Raw genomic sequence first — 23603 nt, forward strand, 5'->3', positions numbered from 1 at the left:
GCTACAAATTCAGGGGTTCTCCCTACTCCGTCAGGTTTAATAGCTCACTAGAATGACTCGCAGAACTCAGGAAAGCATTATACTTACAATGATAGTTGTACTTTAATATGAATCAGGACCAGTCAAATGAAGAGATGCACAAGGAGAAGTCCGGGAGCGTCCCAAATGCAAAGCTTCCGTGTCCTCGGGATGCATCACCCTCCCAGCACATGATAACCACCAGGGAAGCTCACTTGATCTTTGGTGTCCAGAGTTTTTGTTGGGGTTTCATTATGTAGCATGATTGATTGGATCCCTGACCACATGATTGAGCTCCATCTCCAGTCAGTCCCTCTCCTCTCCCTGGCAGTCAGGCTGATATCATGTGGCTCAAAGCCTCAACCCTGCAATCACATGATTGATCTTTCTGGTGTGACCAGCCTCCATCCTGAGTCGTCTTGTTAGCATAAACTCAGGTGTGATTCATGGGACCTGCCATGAATAACAAAGACATTCTCATTATTTGTGAAATTCCAAGGATTTAGAGGTTACCTCCCAGGAACCAGGGACAAAGACCAGCCAGTTCTTTATTATACAACAACCTTCTCCGAGTACCTTAAGGGAACCATGGTTTCTATGTTTGCATATCAGGGAGGTTCTGTAGTGGAAGTCCAAAGAAGGTATATACTGGCCCCATGGGTGTTAGAGAGGGTATTTTGAGAAATTCTCCTTAGAAGGTGAATACCTCAATGATAGGTAAGTGACTGTTTTTTTGTTGATGTGCTCGTCAGGCTCTAGTCAGAGAAACAAACACACTAGGTATTTTAACAGAGCACATTTAATATAGAGAATGGCTTACATAGCTTTTGGAGACCTGAAAAATCAGAAAGGGAACACAGGGGTAGCAGAGAGATCTAATCCCCTAGGCTTGGACAACAAAAGAAAGAGGTTGGGGTTTTCAGAAACGAGAAGCTCAGAGGAGGGGCACCCCCTAGCTGGTGTTGGTACCTCGGGGGCTCAGAGGCGATGCTTAAGGACCTGGAGTTGAGATCTCTAGGAAAAGGCTCCATCTGGCCGAGCTGGTACCTGCATGGGGGTGCGAAGTGACTTGTTCTGGGAGCCTGGAGCCAACTGCTGCTGTCAGGATAAAAGCCCTTCACTGGGTCGACACTGACGTGCATAGCAAGCAAATAGCATCTCCCTCTTTCCTCCTCCTCTGCCGGTCTCCCTCTAGCCCTGCCATTGGTGGAACCTAACAGGGAGTTGGGGGAAAGAGGGGTGCAAAAGAGAAATGTAATTTGCAGAGTCCCAGTCCCAGCTCCAGAAAGCGGGGTACAGAAGGGTGAATTCGGAGTAGATGGGATAATTGCTCAATAATAGACACAAATGGGTACATTGTAGGTATTTAAAATATTTGGTTCCCTCAGTTCAATAAGATTTACCTATAAAAAAAACCATCAGAGCCAGGGGCTCTGTCCCAAGGTGGTTTGACACTTCCTGGTGTTTCTTAGAGGAGGTACTGCTCTGTGAGTTGGCTGCCCTGTAATGGCTCCCTGGAGTCCAGCATTTATGTACAAACAGCCCTAGGATGTAAGCTCCACGAAGGTGGGGATATTTGTCTGTTTTGTTCACTACTGTATCTCCAGTGCCCAGAACAGTGGGTGACAAATTCAAATATTTATTGAATGAATATCCTCAAGATTGAGATTGGAGTTTTAAGAGCCAAGTGAAAATTGTAGCGTTTAGGACTGTTGTTTTGTGAATATGACAAGTGATCATAGTTCAAAGTTAGCAGACACCTGACTTCTGTGTGAGTTAAGCTCTCTAAGGCTATAAGGAATGGAACTGCATCTAGGTTACCTTGGTTAATAGGGATTAATAATACACAGAAGTAAAAGAAGGAAATAGTCTCAATCATGTAGAGCCCCAGCTTCACAGAGATTCAGGACACAGCAGTCCCCTAGGGACTCACCTGTCTTGTCGCTCTGTCAGCATCAGGCATGCATTGCTCCCTGTACTGATGTTTCCATTACAGGCGCTCTTCCCTCTCCGCTTCTGCTGTTCTTGACTCCACCAAGTAACTTCTCTCCCCTTGCCACGTATTTGTCTGCTCAAGGCTTTTTTTTGCCCCTGGTTTCTGGTTATTCTTGGCTTCTGTTTTGTGCCTTCTTTCTGGGGGTCTTTCCACTTCTTTGTTACTCTGTTATCTCTTTTTCTGTTCACTGTCTAAGAGAGAAGGTTCAATGGACTCAGGAAGGCACTGTCTAGAGGAGAGCATTATTTTGGGCAAAGTTCTTCCCCCAGATTGCCTCTTAGGCTACTGGCCTCCTGTGGTGCCAACCCTGTTGCAGTCAGCTGTAGCAAGGGTGACAGTGTCATATGATGTGAAATGGTGACCCGTGCATAAGAAACCCATCGAAGGAGGCTATCAGTTTGGCCCTCGGAAAGGGACCAGACGCCTTGGTTGGCTCATCTGGTACAATGACACAATAGAGTCTAAATAAACGGAGAGCTAAATTCTGAACTTGTTCGGGTATTCTAGTGTTAATGGTGTATGAGAGAACACCGAATCAGGGATAGAGAACTCTAAGTTCTGCTTCAGGCTCTTGCACTATGAAAATATCCCATTTGTTTTTCTATACTCTGTTGTGCCTCAAAAGGCATAAAATAGTTGTCAATTTACATTAAAATAATTTTAATTTTTTTAGTCTAATTTCCTGAAAAATATCTGAGGTAAAGGGAGGCATGGAGAAGCAGCATGAGATGACTATAAAGTCTCATCCAGATAATTCTAAAATTATAAAATACTTCCCCAAATTCTAACAAATGAGAGCTTTATTCTTTGGCTTGATATTTTTTAATTATAATTTTTTTCTAATTAGAGTGAAGGATGGATGTAACAATATCATGGCTGTTAGGTAAAATGATGTTTATTAAATGCTATTGTTACTTAGATAATTTATATTTATAGTGGATTTTGTTTATTTGAATTGCTTTAGAAAATTATAGATTTCATAAAAGAGACTTACTAAAATCATGCTGGAAGAGTTTCTGTCTCAACACAGTTCTATAATTGTCTTTTGTTGATTTAAAATGACAAGCATTCATATGACTAATTTATAGAATTCTTGATAATAATGCAGGCAGAGTTCAAATAGCCGTCTGGTGTCAGCTACATCCAGGTGTATAGTGGCTCCAAGAGAATCACTACTCCATGGATGGAGCAGAGCAGAGATTTATTTTTTTTTTTTATTTTTATTTTTTAAAGATTTTATTTATTTTATTTTTTCCCCCCAAAGCCCCAGTAGATAGTTGTATGTCATAGCTGCACATCCCTCTAGTTGCTGTATGTGGGACTCGGCCTCAGGATGGACGGAGAAGTGGTGCCTCGATGCGCACCCGGGATCCGAACCCGGTCCACCAGCATTGCAGCGCGCGCACTTAACCACCAAGCCACAGGGCCGGCCCAGAGCAGAGATTTAAAAGTCAATGGACACTGCACATCACAGTCTATGCAAAAGGAGCTACACCTAGTCCGTACTAAAATGTATGAACACACAGTTGGCATTTGTTATGGGAAAATAGTATGTTTTAGGGTATCTTTCTTACTTTTGAGAGATGTCAGATAATACAACCTAATTGTATGCATTAAGATTAGGGTTGGGTTGAATAAGACGGAAAAATAACAGTGGCTAAAATAAGGTAAAAGTGTATTTCTCTCATAGGTAGAAGAAGTCTGGAGATAGGCAATTCTAGGCCTGTCATGATAGCTCCTCAAAACTTTCGGGAACCCGGGCCCTTTCCTGCTTACTTTTATGCCATCGCTAAGATGTAGTCCTTATCTTCATAGTCCAAGACGGCTGCCCGAGCTCCAAGTATCAGTCTACATACCAGGCAGTAAGGTGGAGGAAGGGACTAAGATGGGCATGAGCCATCCCTTAAGGAGATTCCCCAGCAATATCACATATGTCTGCCTACATTTGATTGCCAAGAACTTAGTCATGGAGCTGTACCTAGCTAAGAGGAGAGCTGAGAATGTAGTCTTTAAGCTGTGTGCATTATATCTTAATCAAGGTCAGGGTTCTTTTACTATGGAAAAAGGAGGTAATAGAAATTGGAAGGCAAACTAGCAGCTTGCCCTCCCAATCTCTCCCACTATGCATTCCTTAGTGCCATTGTCAGATGAAAGGGATGGTAATTTGATCCAAAATGGCAATTCTTTCTGTTCTTGTGCATCTGCCACAACACACACAATAATACTTACCAGAAGAATGTTTCCATCTCAGAAGCGCACCAGGAAGTTAAAAAGAGGCAAGATTTATTTTATCAGATACTCATTCCTCACCAGTGTTGACATTTAAGCTTTGCTCTGTTTTATAATAATACTTTTCAGTTTGTCAAGGCTTAATTTCATTCTTATTTGGTTTCAGTATATAAGAAGAGTCTTGGAGATGACATTAGTTCTGAAACATCTGGTGACTTTCGGAAAGCTCTGTTGACTTTGGCAGACGTAAGGTTTTATTTTTTATTTTTTAACTTCCCAATAAGCTGCATGCTCAATAATAATTTTTAGGGAGTTTAAAAATAACAAAAGTGAGACAATGAGATTGCAATTTTCCTCATGAAATGATTTGTTCTTTTTACATTCGCATTGCCACCAAGCAGTATAATGTTTAACCACAATCATAAAAGCATAACATAATGATGTAACAAAAAAAATCTTGTTTTGGTCAGTATATGGATTAAAAAGTGCTTTGATCAGGTTTCACAATACATTAGAAAATGTTCTGATAATTTATCTCACATAAAATAATTGTTCATTTCCCTTATAAGTGTCTCCATTTTTAAGAACATGTTTATTTTCTTCTGGACTCCAAAGGATATATATTTCTTTTGTTAGCATTTAAATTAAGTAGGAAGCATGATACAAAAGAATGATCTTCAGAAATAGGTATATCAGTCTCAGGATTTAAAAAAAAACACTTGCTGCAACTTCATCTTTGCCACTTTTGGACGAGTTGCTGAACTATTTGTCCTCCTGTGACCAAATGGGCCACACCTAGCTGTCTCTTTTTAGAGGCTCATGACTTTATAATAAAGGTGGTAAGGTGAAGGATGAGATATGATCACAGATGTGTGTGAGAGGAAATGATTGAAGCCATGTCTCACTGGCCTCTTTCAGCTGATGTACACACCTCTTAATGTGTGAGAAAATCCTAACAATGGTTTCAGCCTCAGGGTTGAAACAGTATTTGTCAAAGTGAGGCATAATGCCACTAGGAAACAATTTATCCTAATTATGGTTTCCATTTTTTTAATGGTGAAAACCTTAATGAAGGTTGAACCTACAAAACCAAATTTATGAGGCATTGCTGCAAACATAGGCCCCCAGAGGTTTATATTCACAAGCGCACATCCATTTGAGTGTGCACGTGAGCACACACACCCACAGGGGGCACTGGAGGGTAGGGCGTCAGGGCAGGGTTTTAGAATCAAACAGACCTGGAATCTCATGCTTCTCTGCTACCTACTAGCTTTATGTATTTGAGCAAGTTACCTTAAGCCTTAAAGTCTTCGTTTTCACATCTGTAAAATTAAAATAATGATAGTACAGACCTCATGGGGCATTGTAAAGATTAGGAGAAAGAGAGAGTATGTGAAGTATTTAGCATGCAAGAAGTGATCAATACTTGGTGGTGGCGGCTTATTATTATTAATACCAATGGTAATCAGCATTTTTATTATTGGAGCAGAGTGCAGAATGAAACAGATCAAGAGGAAGGCAAACTAACAGCAGAGTGGCAGACGCACAGAAAAAAAACAAAAGAAATCATGCAAAAATCAAATGCATACAAAGATTTAATGTTTGAAAATAGGAACAAATGCATTTTAAAAATATTACAGTCAGATGTTTCATTCACCTATAATTTTCAAAATAATTCAGGCACTCCTCTTTTCCCTCTCTATCTCCTACCTTTCTATAATGTCCTGAAGTGTTTGTACACAAGCACAAACTCACACTTAGCCACAGAGTTTTCAACATTAGAGTTGGTGGTGACCTTTGAGGTTTTTGTTTTTTAATAGGCTTTATGTTTTAGAGCAGTTTTAGATTTCCGGAAAAATGGAGCAGAAAGTACAGAGAGTTCCCATATGCCCCTCCTCCTACCCCCTCACAGTTTCCCCTATTATTAACATCTTGTATTAGTGTGGTACATTTGTTGTAGTTGATGAATGAATACTGATACATTATTATTAACTAAAGTCCATAGTATACATCAGGGTTCACTCCTTGTTGCATTTTGACAAATGTATAATGTTGTGTGTCTACCATTACAGTATCATACAGAATAGTTTTTCTGCCCTAAAAGTCCTGTACTCCAACTATTCATCTCTCTGAATCCCTGGCAACCACTGATATTTTTACTGTCTCTATAGTTTTGCCTTTTCCAGAATGTCATATAGTTGGGATCATACAGTATGTAGCCTTCTCAGCATAAGTTCTTACACTTAAGCAATATGCTAAGTGTCTTTCATCGTTTGATGGCTCTTTTCTTCTTTATCTCTGAATACTATTCCATTGTATGGATATGGCACAGTTTATTTCACCTGTTGAAGGGCATCTTGGTTTCTTCAAAGTTTGGGCAATTATGAATTAAAACTTCTTTAAATATTCATGTGCAATTTTTTATGTGGACATAAGTTTTCAACTCATTTGGATAAATATCAGGGAACACAATTGCTAGATTGTGCAGTAAAAGTACGTTTGGTTTTGTAAGAAATGGCCAAACTGTCTTCCAAAGTGGCTGTGCCATTTTGCATTCCCACCAGCAAGGAGTAAGAGTTCCTGTTGCTCCAAATCCTTGTCAGCATTTGGTGGTGTTAGTGTTTTGAATTTTAGCCATTCTGATAGGTGTGTAGTGGTATCTTATTGTTTTAATTTTCAATTCCCTTATGACATATGATGTTGAACATCTTTTCACGTGCTTTCTTGCCAACTGTATATCTGATGTCTGTTCAGCTCTCTTGCCCATTTTTTAATTGGGTTGTTTGTTATTTTATAGTTGAGTGTTAAGAGTTCTTTATATATTTTGAATACGAGTCCTGTATCAGATGTATGTTTGCAAATATTTTCTCTCATTCTGCGGCTTGTCTTTTCATTCCCTTAAGATCTTTGGGTTTTAAGAGGAAGAAACTGAGGCTCAGAAAACTGTGTGATTTGCTACAAATTTCATGGCTAATCAAGTGGCAGAGCCAGAACTAGAGCCCCGAATGCCTGATTCCTCTGTGCTACGTGGCCTCTGCTGGAGAAAAACCTCTAAAATGCCCTGCTGGTTGACATACCGAGTCTTAGAATCTTCTGTCTTTAAAAGGATTGTCCCTGTTTTCGTTTTCCCTGTTTAGGGCAGAAGAGATGAAAGTCTGAAAGTGGATGAGCATCTGGCCAAAAAGGATGCCCAGGTCAGTAACAGAGCAAAGAAAACATCTGCTTTAACTGTTCTCCCCGCTGACTGCCTTTTCATTTCTGTGGCACCAGCTGGGGCTGTCCTCTCCTGTCCGGTCTGAAGGAGAAGCCTGAAGGCTGGGGATCACCCAACCCCCACTTTCTGCTTTCCCCTGTGGTGGTTACTCCCCTGGCTCCTGCCACGCCAACTCTTAGGTTGCTAGTCTGCTAAAAGTGAGAGACTTGAATAATAGCTTGTCTCACTGACCTCTAAAATAAAGTGAACCTCCCACTCTTCTCATTCCACCCGCTCAAAGAGGGAGAGAGAGAATTATGTCCATAATAACATTTAAGTCTTCCTCTCTTGTCCGATAGATTCTCTATAATGCTGGTGAGAACAGATGGGGCACGGATGAAGATAAATTCACTGAGATCCTGTGTTTAAGGAGCTTTCCTCACCTGAAACTAAGTATGGACTCACATTATACTCCTTTTTGCTTTGTGTTGTTTTTGCAAATGTTTTTGGGTTTAATATACAAAGTTCTGGAAAATGAAGTTAAAAATTGCAAAGGCTGTTCCATTTTCACTCATAAACATGTCAAAAAACAACATGGGGAAGCTGTGTTCCAACTCAAGGCAGAACCAACCCTCCTTTTTTGTTTTCCCCTAGAGGACAAGTAGATTACCTAGTAAGTGACAGATAATAGATGGAGGAGGGATGGCAGGGAGAAAAAAAGGAGCAGCCCTCTAGTGTGAGAGCAGAACGGTGTTCCCTTGGGATGGAAGAGCCTGATGGCATTGCTTCTACCCCATCTCTTCCCTAGTTAGCCACTTTCCAGGAAAACCAGCCATTGAGGGTAACTCTCTCTTAATGCATTAATACGGAATAAAATTCAGTTCTTTCTGATATGAAGGTAAATGGCAGGGGGGACAGCTCTTTTTGTCAAACCAACTGTTACATGGAACTGCTACCACCCCCTCACTCATGCATCTTCCTGAGCCATTCTGGAAGCAACAGCATCGAGAAGCCCAGAACTCCATTTACTGTGAACATCTGACTGTGGCTTCCGGGTGCTAGCCTAGAGAACAACCATAGCACATGACTAAGCTTATGCTGAGTTCATGGAAAAAGGAGGAAGCATAAGGATGTTACTGTGACGTTTTCATTCGGAGATTGCCCTTCTTTAATTTTGGCATTAAAATTTTATTTATTTTATAAGATAAGGGTAATAGTATATAATAGTTGGTTTATTAATGTCTTTATTTGAAAAAGAAAAACCGAACAATCCTAGATCTCTCTCCAAAATTTCTTTTTTCAAAATTTGCTTAGAAGAAATTTACTTGGCTCACAAAATATGCCTGCATACTTGGTGACATATGTACAGGTTTTGCTTTTGGGCAAATACTGATCAAGAAATCTGAACGCCTTCTGGTAAGTGTGAAGTAGGCCATGCTGCCTAAGGGGGTGATTTACTCAGCACAGAAAAATCTTCATAATTAAGATTTCTTGAGCAGATAAAAACTATTTGATTAATGACCACTCTATTATTTCCCACATGCTATAATTTAAAAATAGCCCACCTTACTAGATAAATTATCATTTAACCTTTCAGGCTATTTTAGATGCTAACAGCCTGGGAAGAGCGATGGGTGGTGGAGAGAGGAGAGAGAGAGATCATTGAAGAAAATGGTCTATGAAGTTCAGGTTTTATTTTAGATGATTTTATTTTTGAAAAAAAAGAAAAAAAAACTTCTATGCTCAAATTTTGATGGTTTAAAGAAGGAGTTTTTGAGTTTGCCACTTAACAACTTGATTTGCTGCATATCACGTCAAAAACAGGAATATATTCAAGTGTGGTCAATTGAGATGCTTTAAATGTTTTTGTGGTGCTGTTTTTTAGCATTTGATGAATACAAAAATATTAGCCAGAAGAACATTGAGGATAGCATAAAAGGAGAATTATCTGGGCATTTTGAAGACTTACTGCTGGCCATAGGTAAGCCCTTGAGTGCTTATAAACTGAGTTACTCTGCACTTGTTTTAAATCGATGTCAATGTTAGCTCCTTTCGTGTAAGAATCCTGACTGATCCATCTTTAAGCTCCCCACAGCCCCCAGCACAGTCTACAGTACACACAATATGCTCAACAAATATTATTAAATGGATGCATGAAAAAGTTGTCCTTTTAGGTCTTACTTTGCTTTTAACTTTGTATTTGGCTTATCACCATGCTTGGATTGTAAACTTGAGAGATGAAATTATTACATTTCTACTAACATTTTTATTGAGCCTTATTGAAAACTGAGACCCAAGCCAATTTGGTAATTCAGCATTTTTAGTTATTTTTGGAAGATGTCAGTGGCCTCTCAAAGTTGAGCCCAGGTCGGAACTATAGGTGTCCTTCTCCTTGGCCATACTAGCAGGGAGTATGTCAAAAAGAAAGTCACAGACTGAATCCATTCCTAGAGAGACACGTGGATCAACAAGCAGACAAAAACACCGTTATGCAAGCTGATCCATCTTTTCAGTGAGGTCTCAGCTGTCTGTCCTGTTAGGCACCTGGAGAACTCCTTGCAAGAAAGATGCTTTCAAAGGAATGAGACGCTATTCAAAGACAGGATTCAATGACTCTTCTAATCAGAGTCAGTCAACAAAATCTATTAAGTGCTCTTACGTACACAGGATTGTTTGGAGTCCTAAGCCACTCCAATTTAGAGTGGTTACTGGGCTTGCTCCAGGCTTCTTCTCCATTACTGCTGGTGTGGGAGTACTTGTACTCCACACATCTTGTCATTTCATCAATGAAAAATCATTTCTAACATCCATCATCATAATTAATAGCTCCTCTGGTGGGATAAAGATAGCTGATGGCTAAGGGTAACCTCCTTTGGAGTGAGCCTCTGATTCATCTTTGAAATGTTAATTACTACTTCTGGAGGTGAACTCCCAATTAGGATTCCTCATATTGTATTTTTAAACACTCATCTGCCACTTCCCATGTGGTCGGCACTATGCTAAACTCTTTACAAATATCAACCCATTTAAGCCTCATACCAATCCCACGGATTAGGGACTCTTATTACCCCCTTGACAGAGATGGTAAACCTGAGGCACAAAGAGGTGAAATTCTTCCCCAGGTTACTCAGGGACTACATGGTAGAGCTGGGCTTCTAACCCAGGCAGTGGGCTCCATGGTCTGTGATGTTCATCAGCCACCCTGATGTGCTGCAGTATAGACATAGACTGAAACACTCATATATCACACAGTGTGTGCTGAAGTATTTTAAAGTAAATTACAGAAAATATAGCAGGGAGCAAGCACTCACTAAGTTCCAGGCCCCATTCTCAGGGCGTCCTCCACATATGTTGTTTCACTTAACTTCTGATCTTCTCTTCAATGCCAAGAATAGGGTTCTTTATCCAAATGCTGCTCAAAAAAAAATACTGTTGACTCTGACTGAACTGCTAAAAGATTGGCCAAGAAAGAAAAAAAGCTTCCTTTTCAATTAAAAAAATGGAATAGAGATCAATCTCCATAATTAGTTCTGAGAATATTCCAGTGGCAATGATATAGCCAGTTAATTTTTTTTCCATTTCATATAGTTAATCTTTACATCAGTTTTGCTGCTTTTTACTTTACCTGCTGTAATATTTGAAAACTTTATTGAGATATACAAACTCTCACTCATTGAGCTAAGAAGGATTCTTGGAAATAGACGTTGAATTATGCACTAAATTTGGGCGATAATGTACATTATCTTATCAAGTAAAAGAAAGACCTTGTAATTCAACTAATTTAAAGTTCAAGATATGTCACACTTTCATTTTCTATTTCAGTCAGTAGATTTATTGGAATACATCAGTTTTTTTAAATATCTTTACTGAGGTATAACACACATACCATAAAGTTCACCTGTTCAAAGTGTGCAATTCAGTGCTTTTTAGTATATTCACAGAGTTGTACAACCATCACCACAGACTAAGTTTAGGATATTTTCGTCAGCTCCCGAAGAAACCCTGTACCCACTGGTAGTCACCCGCAGCCCCTGGTGACCACTATTCTACTTCCTGCGTCGATAGATATCTGCCTATTCTGGATACTTCATGTACAAGGAAGCTAATACAGTACGTCACCACATAGTTTTTGACATGAAAAACCGTCTGAGCTGTACCATCTTAGACGTGTAATAGGAACATTGCTAGTTGTCAAATCTGGACTTAGATAAGGAGAGTCTTTATTCAAAAAGACTATTGCAATAGGAAGGACACTTTGATCTCAGAAATGTGCAAGAGTCTCAAATCAGACAGGAAAGGCTTTTCTTTTATAGGGCGGGGTAAGCAGACCTTAGCAGATGGTTAAGGGGAAGTTGAACAAGCAAGAGGGTATGATCACTGGGGTTTGATGGGAAACGCATCTCGCTGTGTCAACTGATTCTTGGGATAAGCTGATAAGGGGGTGTGTTCTGCATTTTAGTGCTTGCTCAGGCTGGGGCCAAGCCAGAGTTCAGGGACCTGGGGGAGGAGAGAGGCCTGACTAAAGTTTGTTCAAGACAACACAGAGGGTAAACAATGGGCAACTTGAATGGACTCCCTGAGTTTCCCTACTTACAATGTTGGGGGCTAACACAAGCTTCCTGACCACCACACATACCGCCACTGCCCCAAATTTTCAGACATGAAGAACAAACCTGGTGGTTAAGAACATAAAGCAGAGGACAAGCTACAGGATTATGAAAAGAAAGAATTCTATAAGGATTTAGTTTAGGGACAGGGAGATGATTGAAAAGCCTAATAGGATTCAAGTGGGCATAATAACGTTTGATCAAATTAAGACTTGCTTAATATGAGTTTGAGAAAAAGTAGGTAAAAATGGTTGGTTTCTTCTCAGACAACTTCACATCTAACACTGTTTTCGTGTTTGTCCCAGATTCCATGTTTGAGTTTCTAGACACTTCTCCTATTTCCCTCAAGTCGCTTACACAAACTAAAAGCCTTTTAGCTTGCCTTAAGAGAGTCTGTAAGCCACTGTGATAAAGCCACTTATTCTTGTTCGGATCTCCAAAATTCATTATAAAATTCATTCACTTTAGGTCAGATTCCTACCTGAAGATCAGAATTAAGATTGTAAAAGTAATTGTGTTGCAGTGAATAGGTTTACTCTCTACAGACTTTTCTATTCTGGACTATTTTCACTTTTATTTAGAGGATAATTAATTTAAAAAAATTTTTTTTAAACTCGTGTTTTTGCCAATTTCCTTTTTCTGGTTTTGGTTCTGCTTTACTTGTTATTTCAAAATAAAGAATTGAAAGATTGTAGTATTTTTTTGGTGACTGAATTAAGATTACAGGTTCTGGTTCTGATATAATTACTCTAACCAGCCTGTAAATTCTAATCCAGTCACTTAAGAGAAAATCTTTCCATTGGAAAAATTGGTTTTAAATTTTTAATTGGTTTTAAATACCTAGTGAGTTATTTGGAGCAACATCTCTGCAGTCTTACACCCAAGTTACTCATTAGTAGTCAAAGATGCTAGAAGGGAGCAATGGTACACCCTAGCGAGTTATCAATGTAAGTGTAGGTGTTGGTGTGTCTGGGATCTGGAGATGAGTCAGCTGCTGTAGGAGTTTCTTTGGCAGGTAATTTTATTTTCCCCATGGCTACAGATAATTACTGGGCTAAAGTTCTGTGCAAATATGTCCATTATAAGGCTTTGAAATTCAGGTTAAACATCCATTCTTTCATTCTAAATAAAAGCCAGTAGTAGGGAGTGGGTAGAGTGGTATAGCTGGCCAAAGAATCTTTTTTAAAAACATATTGCTATAGATTAACTCAATTTCTATTAAATGAAACTGAACATTACTTTGCTTTTTATAACAGTTCATTGTGCAAGGAACATGCCTGCCTTTTTAGCTACAAGACTTCATCAAGCTCTGAAGGTTGGTCTGGAAATTTCATACACATTCTTAGCTTCCCTCAAGAAGAATGTAAATATTGCTTGATATGTATGGATTTTCATATTTCTTTTCAATTTTGATGAGTTCTTTTTTGTAGCCAATTTGCCTACTAATTTGTCTTACAGGTTGATAATGATCACCCTAATCATTATAGAAATAGGTACAGTGAAGTGTCGACTAAATTATTTCCCCCACTTCATGGTAAGTGTAGGCAGTAGAACCTGTTTTAGAATGCCAGACCTTAAACTTGACCCATTAGGTCCAGTGGCCTCTCAAGCTGCCTTACTTAAAATAAACCATGCTGAATCATGGTTTAATCATCTATATCATGCCTTTCATGATATAGAAACTCAGTGTTTTCCTGTCTGTTGTCGCTACAAGATGGTGAACTCCGTGAGTGCAGGAGTTTTTTCTTGCTCTTTTATTTATTTATTTATTTGTGTGTGAGGAAGATCAGCCCTGAGCTAACATCTGCCAATCCTCCTCTTTTTGCTGAGGAAGACTGGCCCTGGGCTAACATCCATGCCCATCTTCCTCCACTTTATATGGGACGCTGCCACAGCATGGCCTGACAAGCGGTGCGTCGGTGCTCTTGCTCTTTTATATCTTCAAACCCTCACATTGGTCCTGGCACATAGAAGATGCTTACTTCAGTTTCTTTACTGCACATTTCCTATGGAAGTCCACATCCACCTTCAGAGTTAAGTCCAAAGTAAACACATCATTTCACTCACCTCACCTCCCACCCCACACTGCTTCCTGTCCTGTGTTCAGTCATCTCAGTGGACAGCCCCATCAGGAATTAACCCTGTACTCTGAAGTTATACCATTCCTCCCCGTCCTTGTTCACTATGCCTCAGCCACCTCAGCCTTCTTTCTGTTCGTTGATGATGCCAAGTCTCTTCACGTCCAAGTCTTTGCATTTGTTGTCCTATCTGCCTGGAATGTACCTCCCCCAGATGGACCTATGGCTGGCTCCTTCTCATCTGTCAAGTCTCGACTCAAATGTCACCTCCTGAGAGAGGTCTTCCATGACTACACAGGTCCATTGGCTCCCTTTCAGTCACACTCCATTCCATAGTTCTTATTACTATTTACTTAAACAATTTGTTAGTTTTCTTTATTGTCCATCTCTATCCATTAGAATGTAAACTTTATGAGGATAGAGATATAATCTGAGTTGTTCACTACCATATGTACAGTACATGGAACAATGCCTGCATATAGTAGATGCTCAGTAAGCATTTGTCGAATGAATGGATAAATTAATAGTATCAATATCCACCTAACTGCTCAGCTAGAAATTTTACACTTCTCTCTCTCCTTCATTCTCCTCAAATGATACATCAAGTTTTGTCAATCTACCTTTACAACATCTTTTATTTTTTGATTTTTTTTTAATAATTTTATTTATTTATTTTTTTCCCCCAAAGCCCCAGTAGATAGTTGTATGTCATAGCTGCACATCCTTCTAGTTGCTGTATGTGGGACGCGGCCATGCAAGCAGTGCGTCGCTGCACGCCCGGGATCCGAACCCAGGCAGCCAGCAGCGGAGCGCGAGCACTTAACCGCTAAGCCACGGGGCCGGCCCTACAACATCTTTTAAATCTACCCATTTTCTCCATGCCTACTGCCATTATCCTAGGTCAGGCCATCATCATCTCTTTTTTTGTTACACAGTCTTCTCCAGATGGTCCTAAAGCTTCTAGTCTTATTCTGTTATCTTCATTCCACTGTTGCCCAGCAATCCATTCTTCATACTGCTGTCAAAGATACCTTCTGAAACCACAAATCTGATCTGATCTCAACACTCGAATGTTTAACAGATTGCAATAGTTCTCCACACATGGGAGAATGTCAGAAATTCATTTCCTGGTTTACAAGATCTAGCCTTTCCAGACACATTTCTTGCTATTCTCTCTTGTTATTTATGTATCCATGAATGTGGCATTCTTTCTTGCCTTAACCTTCATGCATGCTGTTTCTTCTGTTGGAATATTTTTTCCTCTCTATATGAACCCTACCTCTTCTTCCTCTGGCTGATTTTTTAGGCCCCAGCCTAAATACCACTTTCTCAGACAGACCTTTCCTAATTCTTGATCTCTTTTAGGGCCCCCAACATATGATCCCATAGTACCCACTATTTCCCATATGTCAGATTATATTGTAATGGCCTGTTTTCTTGCCTGTATCCTTTATAAAATTGAAAGCTTAACGGGGGTATCTCATTTCTGTTTGTAGCATTTGGCATGGTGATGGCACAGAGTAAGAAGTGCTCAGTAAATATTTCTTGAATAAGTGAATGATGACGTTTAATGATAAATGAGTGAAGAAGAGTCACTGTGGTTGAATATTTTGTGCACCATTATCTATTTCCTGTAAATATAGATCTGTATATTTTTTGTGACCAATGAGATTTGTAATGTGGACACTTGTATTTCTTAATAGGGTGCTGGAACTGATGAGTTTACTCTGAACCGAATAATGGTTTCCAGATCAGAAATTGACCTTTTGGACATTCGAGCAGAGTTTAAGAAGCATTATGGCTATTCCCTATGTTCAGCAATTAAAGTGAGTCTCCTTTTAAAAATGGCAAAACACATTTTGCCTTTCTCTACCCATCCTCTTTCCCTTATTATTCTTAAAACATGAAGATATGTGACAGATTTCTTTCTCCTTGTCAATGTGTAAATGTGTTTTCTGAGTTTAAAATAGTAGTAACAAAATGTCCCTTAAAGATAGTGATTATTTTTCAGCTCTAAAATCCCAGACACATAATAGACTCTCAACATCTTTTTTTAGGTTTAGTGGCCATTAATTTTTCTTCTTTTGTGAATTGCATATGCAAGTTGTTTACCTATTTTTCATTGCAGTATTTTTATTTATTTATTTCTTCTTTTTTTTTTTTTGTGAGGACTATCGGCCCTGAGCTAACATCTGCCAATCCTCCTGTTTTTTTTTTTGCTGAGGAAGACTGGCCCTGGGCTAACATCCATGCCCATCTTCCTCTACTTTATATGGGACGCCGCCACAGCATGGCTTGACAAGCAGTGTGTCGGTGCGCACCTGGGATCCGAACCGGCGAACCCCAGGCCGCCGCAGCGGAGCGCGTGCACTTACCTGCTTGCACCACTGGGCCAGCCCTATTTTTATTTATTTCAATTTTTCTTTATGACAATAGAATGAAAAAAGAATACATATTTTAAATTTCCTTTTTGTTTTACTCAAGATAGCATGGAGTTCTTTTCATTTCAGTATATAGGAAGCTTTCTCATTCTTTTTAACAGCTACATATCATTCCGTTATTTATATATTTGTACCCACCACATCAACAAATGTTTCCAGTATCTCACTATTACAAACAATGCTGCAAAATGCATACACAGTTTCATGAGGTACAAGTGTATCTGAGGGATAAATTCTCATAAGTAGTTAGGATTGCTGAGACAGTTGTAAATACATTTGTAATTTTGGTAAATGTTACCAATTGACTTCCATTTGCACATCAATCAGTCAACTAGATTCGGTCACCAAAATTCTTTTCTTTTTTTTTTTAACCAGAGCTTTTGTTTTTGCACTAAAGCTTTGCAGAAAGAGATGCACACCTAAGTTGAAATCAGGAACTTATTCAAAAAGGCACCTCTCAGACTGTGCCTGGGGCTTAGCACAGATTTCATCAACTGCTCACACTCAATGCAATTTGAATCGATCCTGACACATTATAATAGTTTCAATCAACAGAGGAAGATTCAATAACGTTAACCATATTGTACTTACTAAGGCAGAAAAGTAGACTCATACATCGTATAAAGATTGCCAGTAACAAGGTTGAAACACAAAGAGGGCCTTCGGTTCACCCTCAGCAAACCAGAAAATTGAATTAACCGGTAGCTCTCCCTCCCTCTGTGATCCGGGTAATTGAGGCTTATTGTATTAGGAAACATTTAAACTATGCGTATCTTTATAGAAAAGAAAAATTCATTGCTGAAGAGTTCAGTTTGTAATTTAAAATTATATAAGGTTTCTTCGTTTCTTCTGCCTAACATACATGATTAAGTAATCTCATTACGTTTTCCATACTGATGAATAGGATCTTTTCAATGGTTAAATTTCTGTGATTTAGGAGCTAGACTTCTATTTTGTATATCATCCCAGCCTTTGGTTCTGTCTTGCTCTTCCTTCTTCCTATAGTTTAGACATTTCCCTGCTCATTAACACCTTTCTCAGGTGACGAGTGGTGGGGAGGAGAAGGAGAGGAAGAAGGTAGGCAAAAAACAAATGTGTATGTCCTAGTACTGAATAATAAGATATTAATATAAAATTTGACTTAAATTACATTTTTGGTGGATTTCCTTGATCAATAAAGTACTTTTTTTTTTTTTTGAGGAAGAGTGGCCCTACATTAATATCTGTTGCCAATCTTCCTCTTTTTCTTTTTTCTCCCCAAAGCCCCAGTACATAGCTGCGTATTATAGCTGTAGAGTTGTAGCTCTTCTATTTGGGACGCCGCCTCAGCATGGCTTGATGAGCGGTGAGTAGGTCTGCGCCCAGGATCCAAACCAGCGAACCCCGGGCCACCAAAGTGGAGCCCGTGAACTTAACTGCTACTCCACCAGGCCGGCCCCAATTAAGTACTTATTTAATAAATAGCACAGTTCCAGGCTCTTTAAGGGAAAATGTAGTAGCCACCTTCAATTAATTCATCATCTATGTGGAGACTTGAGATGGGGATAAATAAAACAATTAGAAGATAATAATATGAAACAACATATAATTAGAACTAGATTGTGGGATACGGAGGATAGTAATATAAGAATTGAGAGTAAAAGAAGTTTGGGATTAGATAGGGTATATTTCTTAAGGAAATGGGTCTTGAGCATACCTTTCAGGTTAATAAGCATGTGTTGAGTGTCTCCTCTGGGCCAGGTGCTATGCTGGTCAACAGGGTCTCAAAGGTGAATGCTCTAGAAACATGTATGGTGAGAAGTAAGAAGGAAAGAAATAATAAGGCACTTGATTGATTAGGAGGTCTATCTTGGGGAATTTGAAAAATAAAATTGAGTGGCAAGATGAATTCAGTTGAAAGAGAGCTTGGAGATTATAGAATCTGCACTTCATTCATTCAATTAAAAATATTTACTGAATTCATATTATGTGCCAGCCTCAGGGTTACAATTATAAGCCAAAAAAAAAAAGGGTTTCCTCTCATTATGGAATTATAAATAAATGTAAAATTACAACTATGTTAAATGTAAGGAAGGAGATATTGTGTTATAAGATCATATACTAGGAGGATTTGACCTGTAGGAAAGGCTTAGGCATTTACAATAACAAAGCAAAGGTTATGGGGCTCGAGAGTCAGTAGAGCATTCCAACAAACATAATTGCAAGTGGAAAGACCTCCTGGTGGAAGAAACATAATGAGAAATGAGGCTGGAAGGACTGGGTCACACAGGACCTTTTCGGCAATATTTAAGGATTTTGTCATTAGCTTAATAACATTGGAAGGCCATGGAAGAGTTTTAAGTACATAGTGTCCTGATCAGAAGTACAATTTTGTAAAGATCCCTGTGACTATGGAGAATGAATTGGACATAAGGTAGGGTGATGAGTTATTATATTAGTCACATTAGAGTGGCTATGACTGTAATGCTAAGTAGCCATGAAAACCTACTGGTAATGCAAAGAGAAGAAAGAGCAAGCGCTCAAAAGATCTTTAGGAGTTAAAACTTAAGGGGCTTGGTGTGACATCTTGGTGTGAGGAGCAAGGGAAAGAAGGTGTCAAGGATGACTCCCAGGTTTCTAACTTGAGAAACAGATAGTGGTGCCATTCCCCAAAAGAGGGTCAAGTTTTAGGTGGTTTGTTTTGTTTTGTTTTGTTTTTTTCGTTTTTGGGAATGGGGGAGAAAGTTCATGAATTTGGTTTGCATGTGTTGAGTTTAAGACGTCTCTGAAACATGTAAGTGGAGATGTTGAGTCAGTAGCTAGTGGTATGAGATATATTTTCAGAATCAATTATGTTATTGAATTCTAGGACATAGATGAAAATCCTCTAGGGAGAAAATATAGATAGAGAAGAAAAGAAAATTTAGAATTGAGATTTAGACATTACTAACAATTAATGTTTGGATAGCAGAGGATGAGCCTGCAGAGAAGACAAAGGTAGAGATGCCAGAGAAGAAGGAGGAAAAGCCAGAACTACTTACAGGAAAAGTAAGGGCTACTTGCTCAATGGATATGATGGTCATTGGACTTGATTTACAAAACAATAAGAATTAACACCTTGGAGAATACAGATTGATGATCTAGAATCAAGGAAACTAGTGACAACAGATGAGAGCCTAGAGTAGATTTGTTGTGGTCAGAATGGAAAGAGGAATAACTTAAAAAAAAAAAAAAACACAAAGAAATAATTGGCAAGACAGGTTAAATGTGGAGGATAAAAGATGCAATCAAAGTTGGGAGAAGAGAAAACCACTGGTACCACTGTTAAAAATAGGCCAACAGAAACATTTAGTTTCTTAAGAACAATTAATATGACCTGATTAGGAAGGCATGAATTATGGCCAAAGGTTTTGAAAATACGTAACTTTTATGTGATAAAATTCCTAAAATGCTATATAAATAGAATAGCTAAGGCGTAAGGGTATAGAAAAGGACAAACATTTGTTTAGTGTCTACAGTGGATCAGAATTTTGTATATAGTTCTGTGTTAAGCTAGTTGGATGTGTTTTCTCGACTAACTGATAGAACTAACTTGTTTACAAGTTTGATCAGAGATGGCTAGAGGGAGCTCTTTTACTACAAAGCTAGAGCATTGTTGATTTGTCAGTAGTTTGAGAGATTATTACATATGGCAGAGCAAGACTTAGGAAAACCAACAGAGGAAGAACTGAAATCTCTATAAAACAGAAGAATGTATATTAATGCCTGTTGTGTCTTTTTATGAAAGTAATGCGTAACCTCTTCTCTAAATGACCCTTGTTCATTGTTTCCTTTACATTCCCACTTACTCTAATATTTACCCCAACATGAAACTTAAGTGATAAGAAGTGCTCACTGCTTGAGTTGCCTTGAATAAAATAAGAATAATGTGAGGTTTTAGGCAATCTAGGTTAAAAGCCAAATTTTACCTCCAATGCTATGCAAAAGTTTTACCTCTTTTGCATAGGCATCTTTTTACTTTAAGCCTCAAGCTCCCATGGTATCTTTTCTGAGCCAAGATCTTTTTTGGCTAGCCTACGTGAAAGGAACTGAGAAACAGACTTTTGGAGGATGTAGTTCATTTCACTTTCTTAAGTCAGGCAGTATAGTAAGGCATTAAGGGGCTGGGCTATCTGGGTTCGAATCCTGTGTCTTAATCTCTATATGATTTGGGGGAATTTCCTAACCTCTATTTTTCTCGTTTTGCTTATCTGTTAAATGGAGATACTTATGTTACCTACTGCATAGAGTTGTTATAAGTATTAAGGTAGTTAACCCTTAGAATAGCAAGTGTTTGATAAATGTTTGTTATTAGTAAAGCTATAATTTTGTTAACCTAAAAATAGCCAAAATGAGAGGCACAGAGGCATTTACTTTGGGATCAAAGAATTGCAATTCAGGGAGCACAGATTCAGGTAGAAACCCAAATAGTGTCCTGCTAGGGAGTAAAATTCAAGGGTTTTTAAAGGGAAAGGGGAAGTTTGCATTACAAAGAATGTTAATTGGGGTTGTCAGCAGAAAGCTAATCTTGGCTAAACATAATTGATTTAAGGCTAGCTAGAGGAGGGTAAAAGCCCATCACTGTGAGGAGTTGCAGGGTTCTCAGAATATTTTTCTTGACTCAGTTCAAAAATTCATGTTCTGCCCAAGGAGGACATACATAAGACCCATTTCCTTAATGGCTTCCCTGCTCCATTTTAAAGCCCTTAGACGTAAGCGATTCCATTCTATTTCACATTTCACCTTTTCCTCCTTTTGATTGTGATCTTTGTCTGAAAGCATCGCTGATCAACCATAGATTTGTTTAGTCCCACATCGCTGGGATGGAACTGTCCCAGAAAGTTATTTCCCACATTGTGGGGGAACATTTATTTTCTTCTTTTCTGATGGTTGTTCCAAAGAGTCAGTGTCATAAGGGTTAGATTACATTTGTGTAACAAGGAGGTGGTCAGGAAATGACTCTTGGGCAGTTTCCTCTCCCTGGAATTTCATTTTGTTACCTGGTTACCTGAAGGTTCAAGTGAATAGCCTTATCTATCATTTCAGTGCATTGAGTAACTCTAATCTTGGTGTTTGTAGAAGTTCTAGAGCAGATCTGAGTGAGTAGTAGCATAAGAAGTTTAAATACAAGTACACATAGCAAAATTCCAATAATAGTCATAACCAATATTTGAAGTCCTGATCTTATCCAAGCACCTATACCTGAAGGAAGCCAGCTGAAAACATAGGGAACCAGAGGGTGTCATTAAAAGATATTGGACTGGCCCAGTGGCATAGCAGTTAAGTCCCCACGCTCCACTTCGGCAGCCTGGGGTTTGCAGGTTCAGATTCCAGGCAGCGACCTACACACTGCTTATCAAGCCATGCTGTGGCAGCATCTCATATAAAGTAGAGGAAGATGGGCATGGATGTTAGCCCTGGGCCAATCTTCCTCAGCAAAAAAGAGGAGGATTGGCAACAGATGTTAGCTCAGGGTGAATCTTCCTCAAAAAAAAAAAAAAAAAAAAGCTATTGGACCAGATAGACCTTGTGCTGTTTTTATAATTTTTCCAAGTTCTAACTCAGCTTCACCAGAAGAGTGGATCCAGCTACAGCAGGAGCTGTTGGCTATGGCACCGTTGCCACTCTGTTCTGCAAGGAGATAGTCGAATGCTATTCGATTATCTAATACAACCCTCCCTAGGGCATCCAGGGATCATTGTTGTTGAGCCAAGGCTTGAGCAGTAGAATTTGTCAGTTTAGCTACAGTTAGGGATAAATTTTTTTTATCAACAGGTCATCATGGATTACACCAATCCAAGGGACAAAGCCTGTGGCAGTGGTAATCAATGGAAAGTAGATTGGGTGTAAAAAGGGTGTTGCTGAATGAAATCCATCTGCAGGTGCTCAAAGGACGCAGAGGGAGGAGCTGTGAGGCCTCTGAGGATGGAAATAGCTTTTCTTAATTCACTGTGGTGGGTGAAGGAATGTAAAACAAAATGAAAAATGGGGTTTCCTAGGGAGCTAGGAAGAGCCAAGTGGCCATCTTGGGTTTCCCATAGCCTCGACTGTTTAATTTACAGCCATTGTTTACCCATCTTAATCTCTCTGATTCGGGAGCCGACTGTTGTCTTGTTACAAGGACATCAGGATGGCAAAAGTCTGGCCATGAGGGGTTATTCTTTGCAGAGGCAGAATGTATTTTATTCACCTATGCCAATCTTTATAAATTCTATTGTTGCTGCCTTTACATGAAAATCAGCTAAGGCACTTTTCTGATATTAGGTTCAGTCCTTTTCCTGTGACCCTCAATTTTGATGACAGACAACATTTTATACCAGAACGTATTAGCTTTCCACATAATTTCTAGAACTCTTATGACATATACTTATAAAGACATAACATAAAGAAAGCTTAATGTTATTTCTTATTTGACATTGCTATCCGTGTAATTTAACATATCAGATAAGCCTAATTAGTTTAATGTCCCTCTTTTTATAAGGAGAGAGGATAAATTTTTTAAGATGTTTCAGGGATCCTCTGAAAAATCCCAGTTAGCTAGAGGTCAAAACAAAACAAAGCAAAAAACCAAAAAACTTCATTTAGAATCTGGTTTGGGGAAGTTTGTCAAAAATATCAAAGAATGGGGCCAGCCCAGTGGCATAGCAGTTAAGTTCATGCACTCCACTTCGGTGGCCTGGGGTTTGCCGGTTCGGATCCTGGGCACGGACCTACTCACCGCTCATCAAGCCATGCTGAGGCGGCGTCCCACATAGAAGAGCCACAACTATACAACTATGATACACAAATATGTATTAGGGCTTTGGGGAGAAAAAAGAAAAAGAGGAAGATTGGCAACAGATGTTAACGTAGGGCCAATCTTCCTCAAAAAAAAAAAATTAAAGGTTTTAAAACATCTGCCTAAGTAGGGTCACAGATCATTATGAAACTTAATATTTAATTATCTATTTAACCAAAGTAACAAAAAGATTTCAAAGATGAATACAGAAGGTTACGCAGCTGCAAAAGCTTAGCTTTTTTAAA

At 39.0% G+C, this 23603-nt stretch overlaps 1 protein-coding gene across 2 annotated transcripts in view; it reads left to right on the plus strand.

Annotated features, from left to right (window-relative positions):
- Positions 1-23603, plus strand: part of ANXA3 (annexin A3) — a 59611-nt gene that overhangs the window by 29501 nt on the left and 6507 nt on the right. For both annotated transcript variants that reach the window (XM_004430868.3, XM_087434479.1), the window contains exons 7-12: positions 4410-4489; positions 7381-7437; positions 7796-7889; positions 9322-9417; positions 13300-13358; positions 15825-15947. In XM_004430868.3, coding sequence (XP_004430925.1) covers positions 4410-4489; positions 7381-7437; positions 7796-7889; positions 9322-9417; positions 13300-13358; positions 15825-15947 — 509 coding nt within the window. The remainder of the gene's footprint in view (positions 1-4409; positions 4490-7380; positions 7438-7795; positions 7890-9321; positions 9418-13299; positions 13359-15824; positions 15948-23603) is intronic.

This window comes from Ceratotherium simum, chromosome 8 (genome assembly GCF_057802395.1).
Source record: "Ceratotherium simum simum isolate JZ-2026a chromosome 8, ASM5780239v1, whole genome shotgun sequence".
NCBI classification, from domain to species: Eukaryota; Metazoa; Chordata; class Mammalia; order Perissodactyla; family Rhinocerotidae; genus Ceratotherium; species Ceratotherium simum.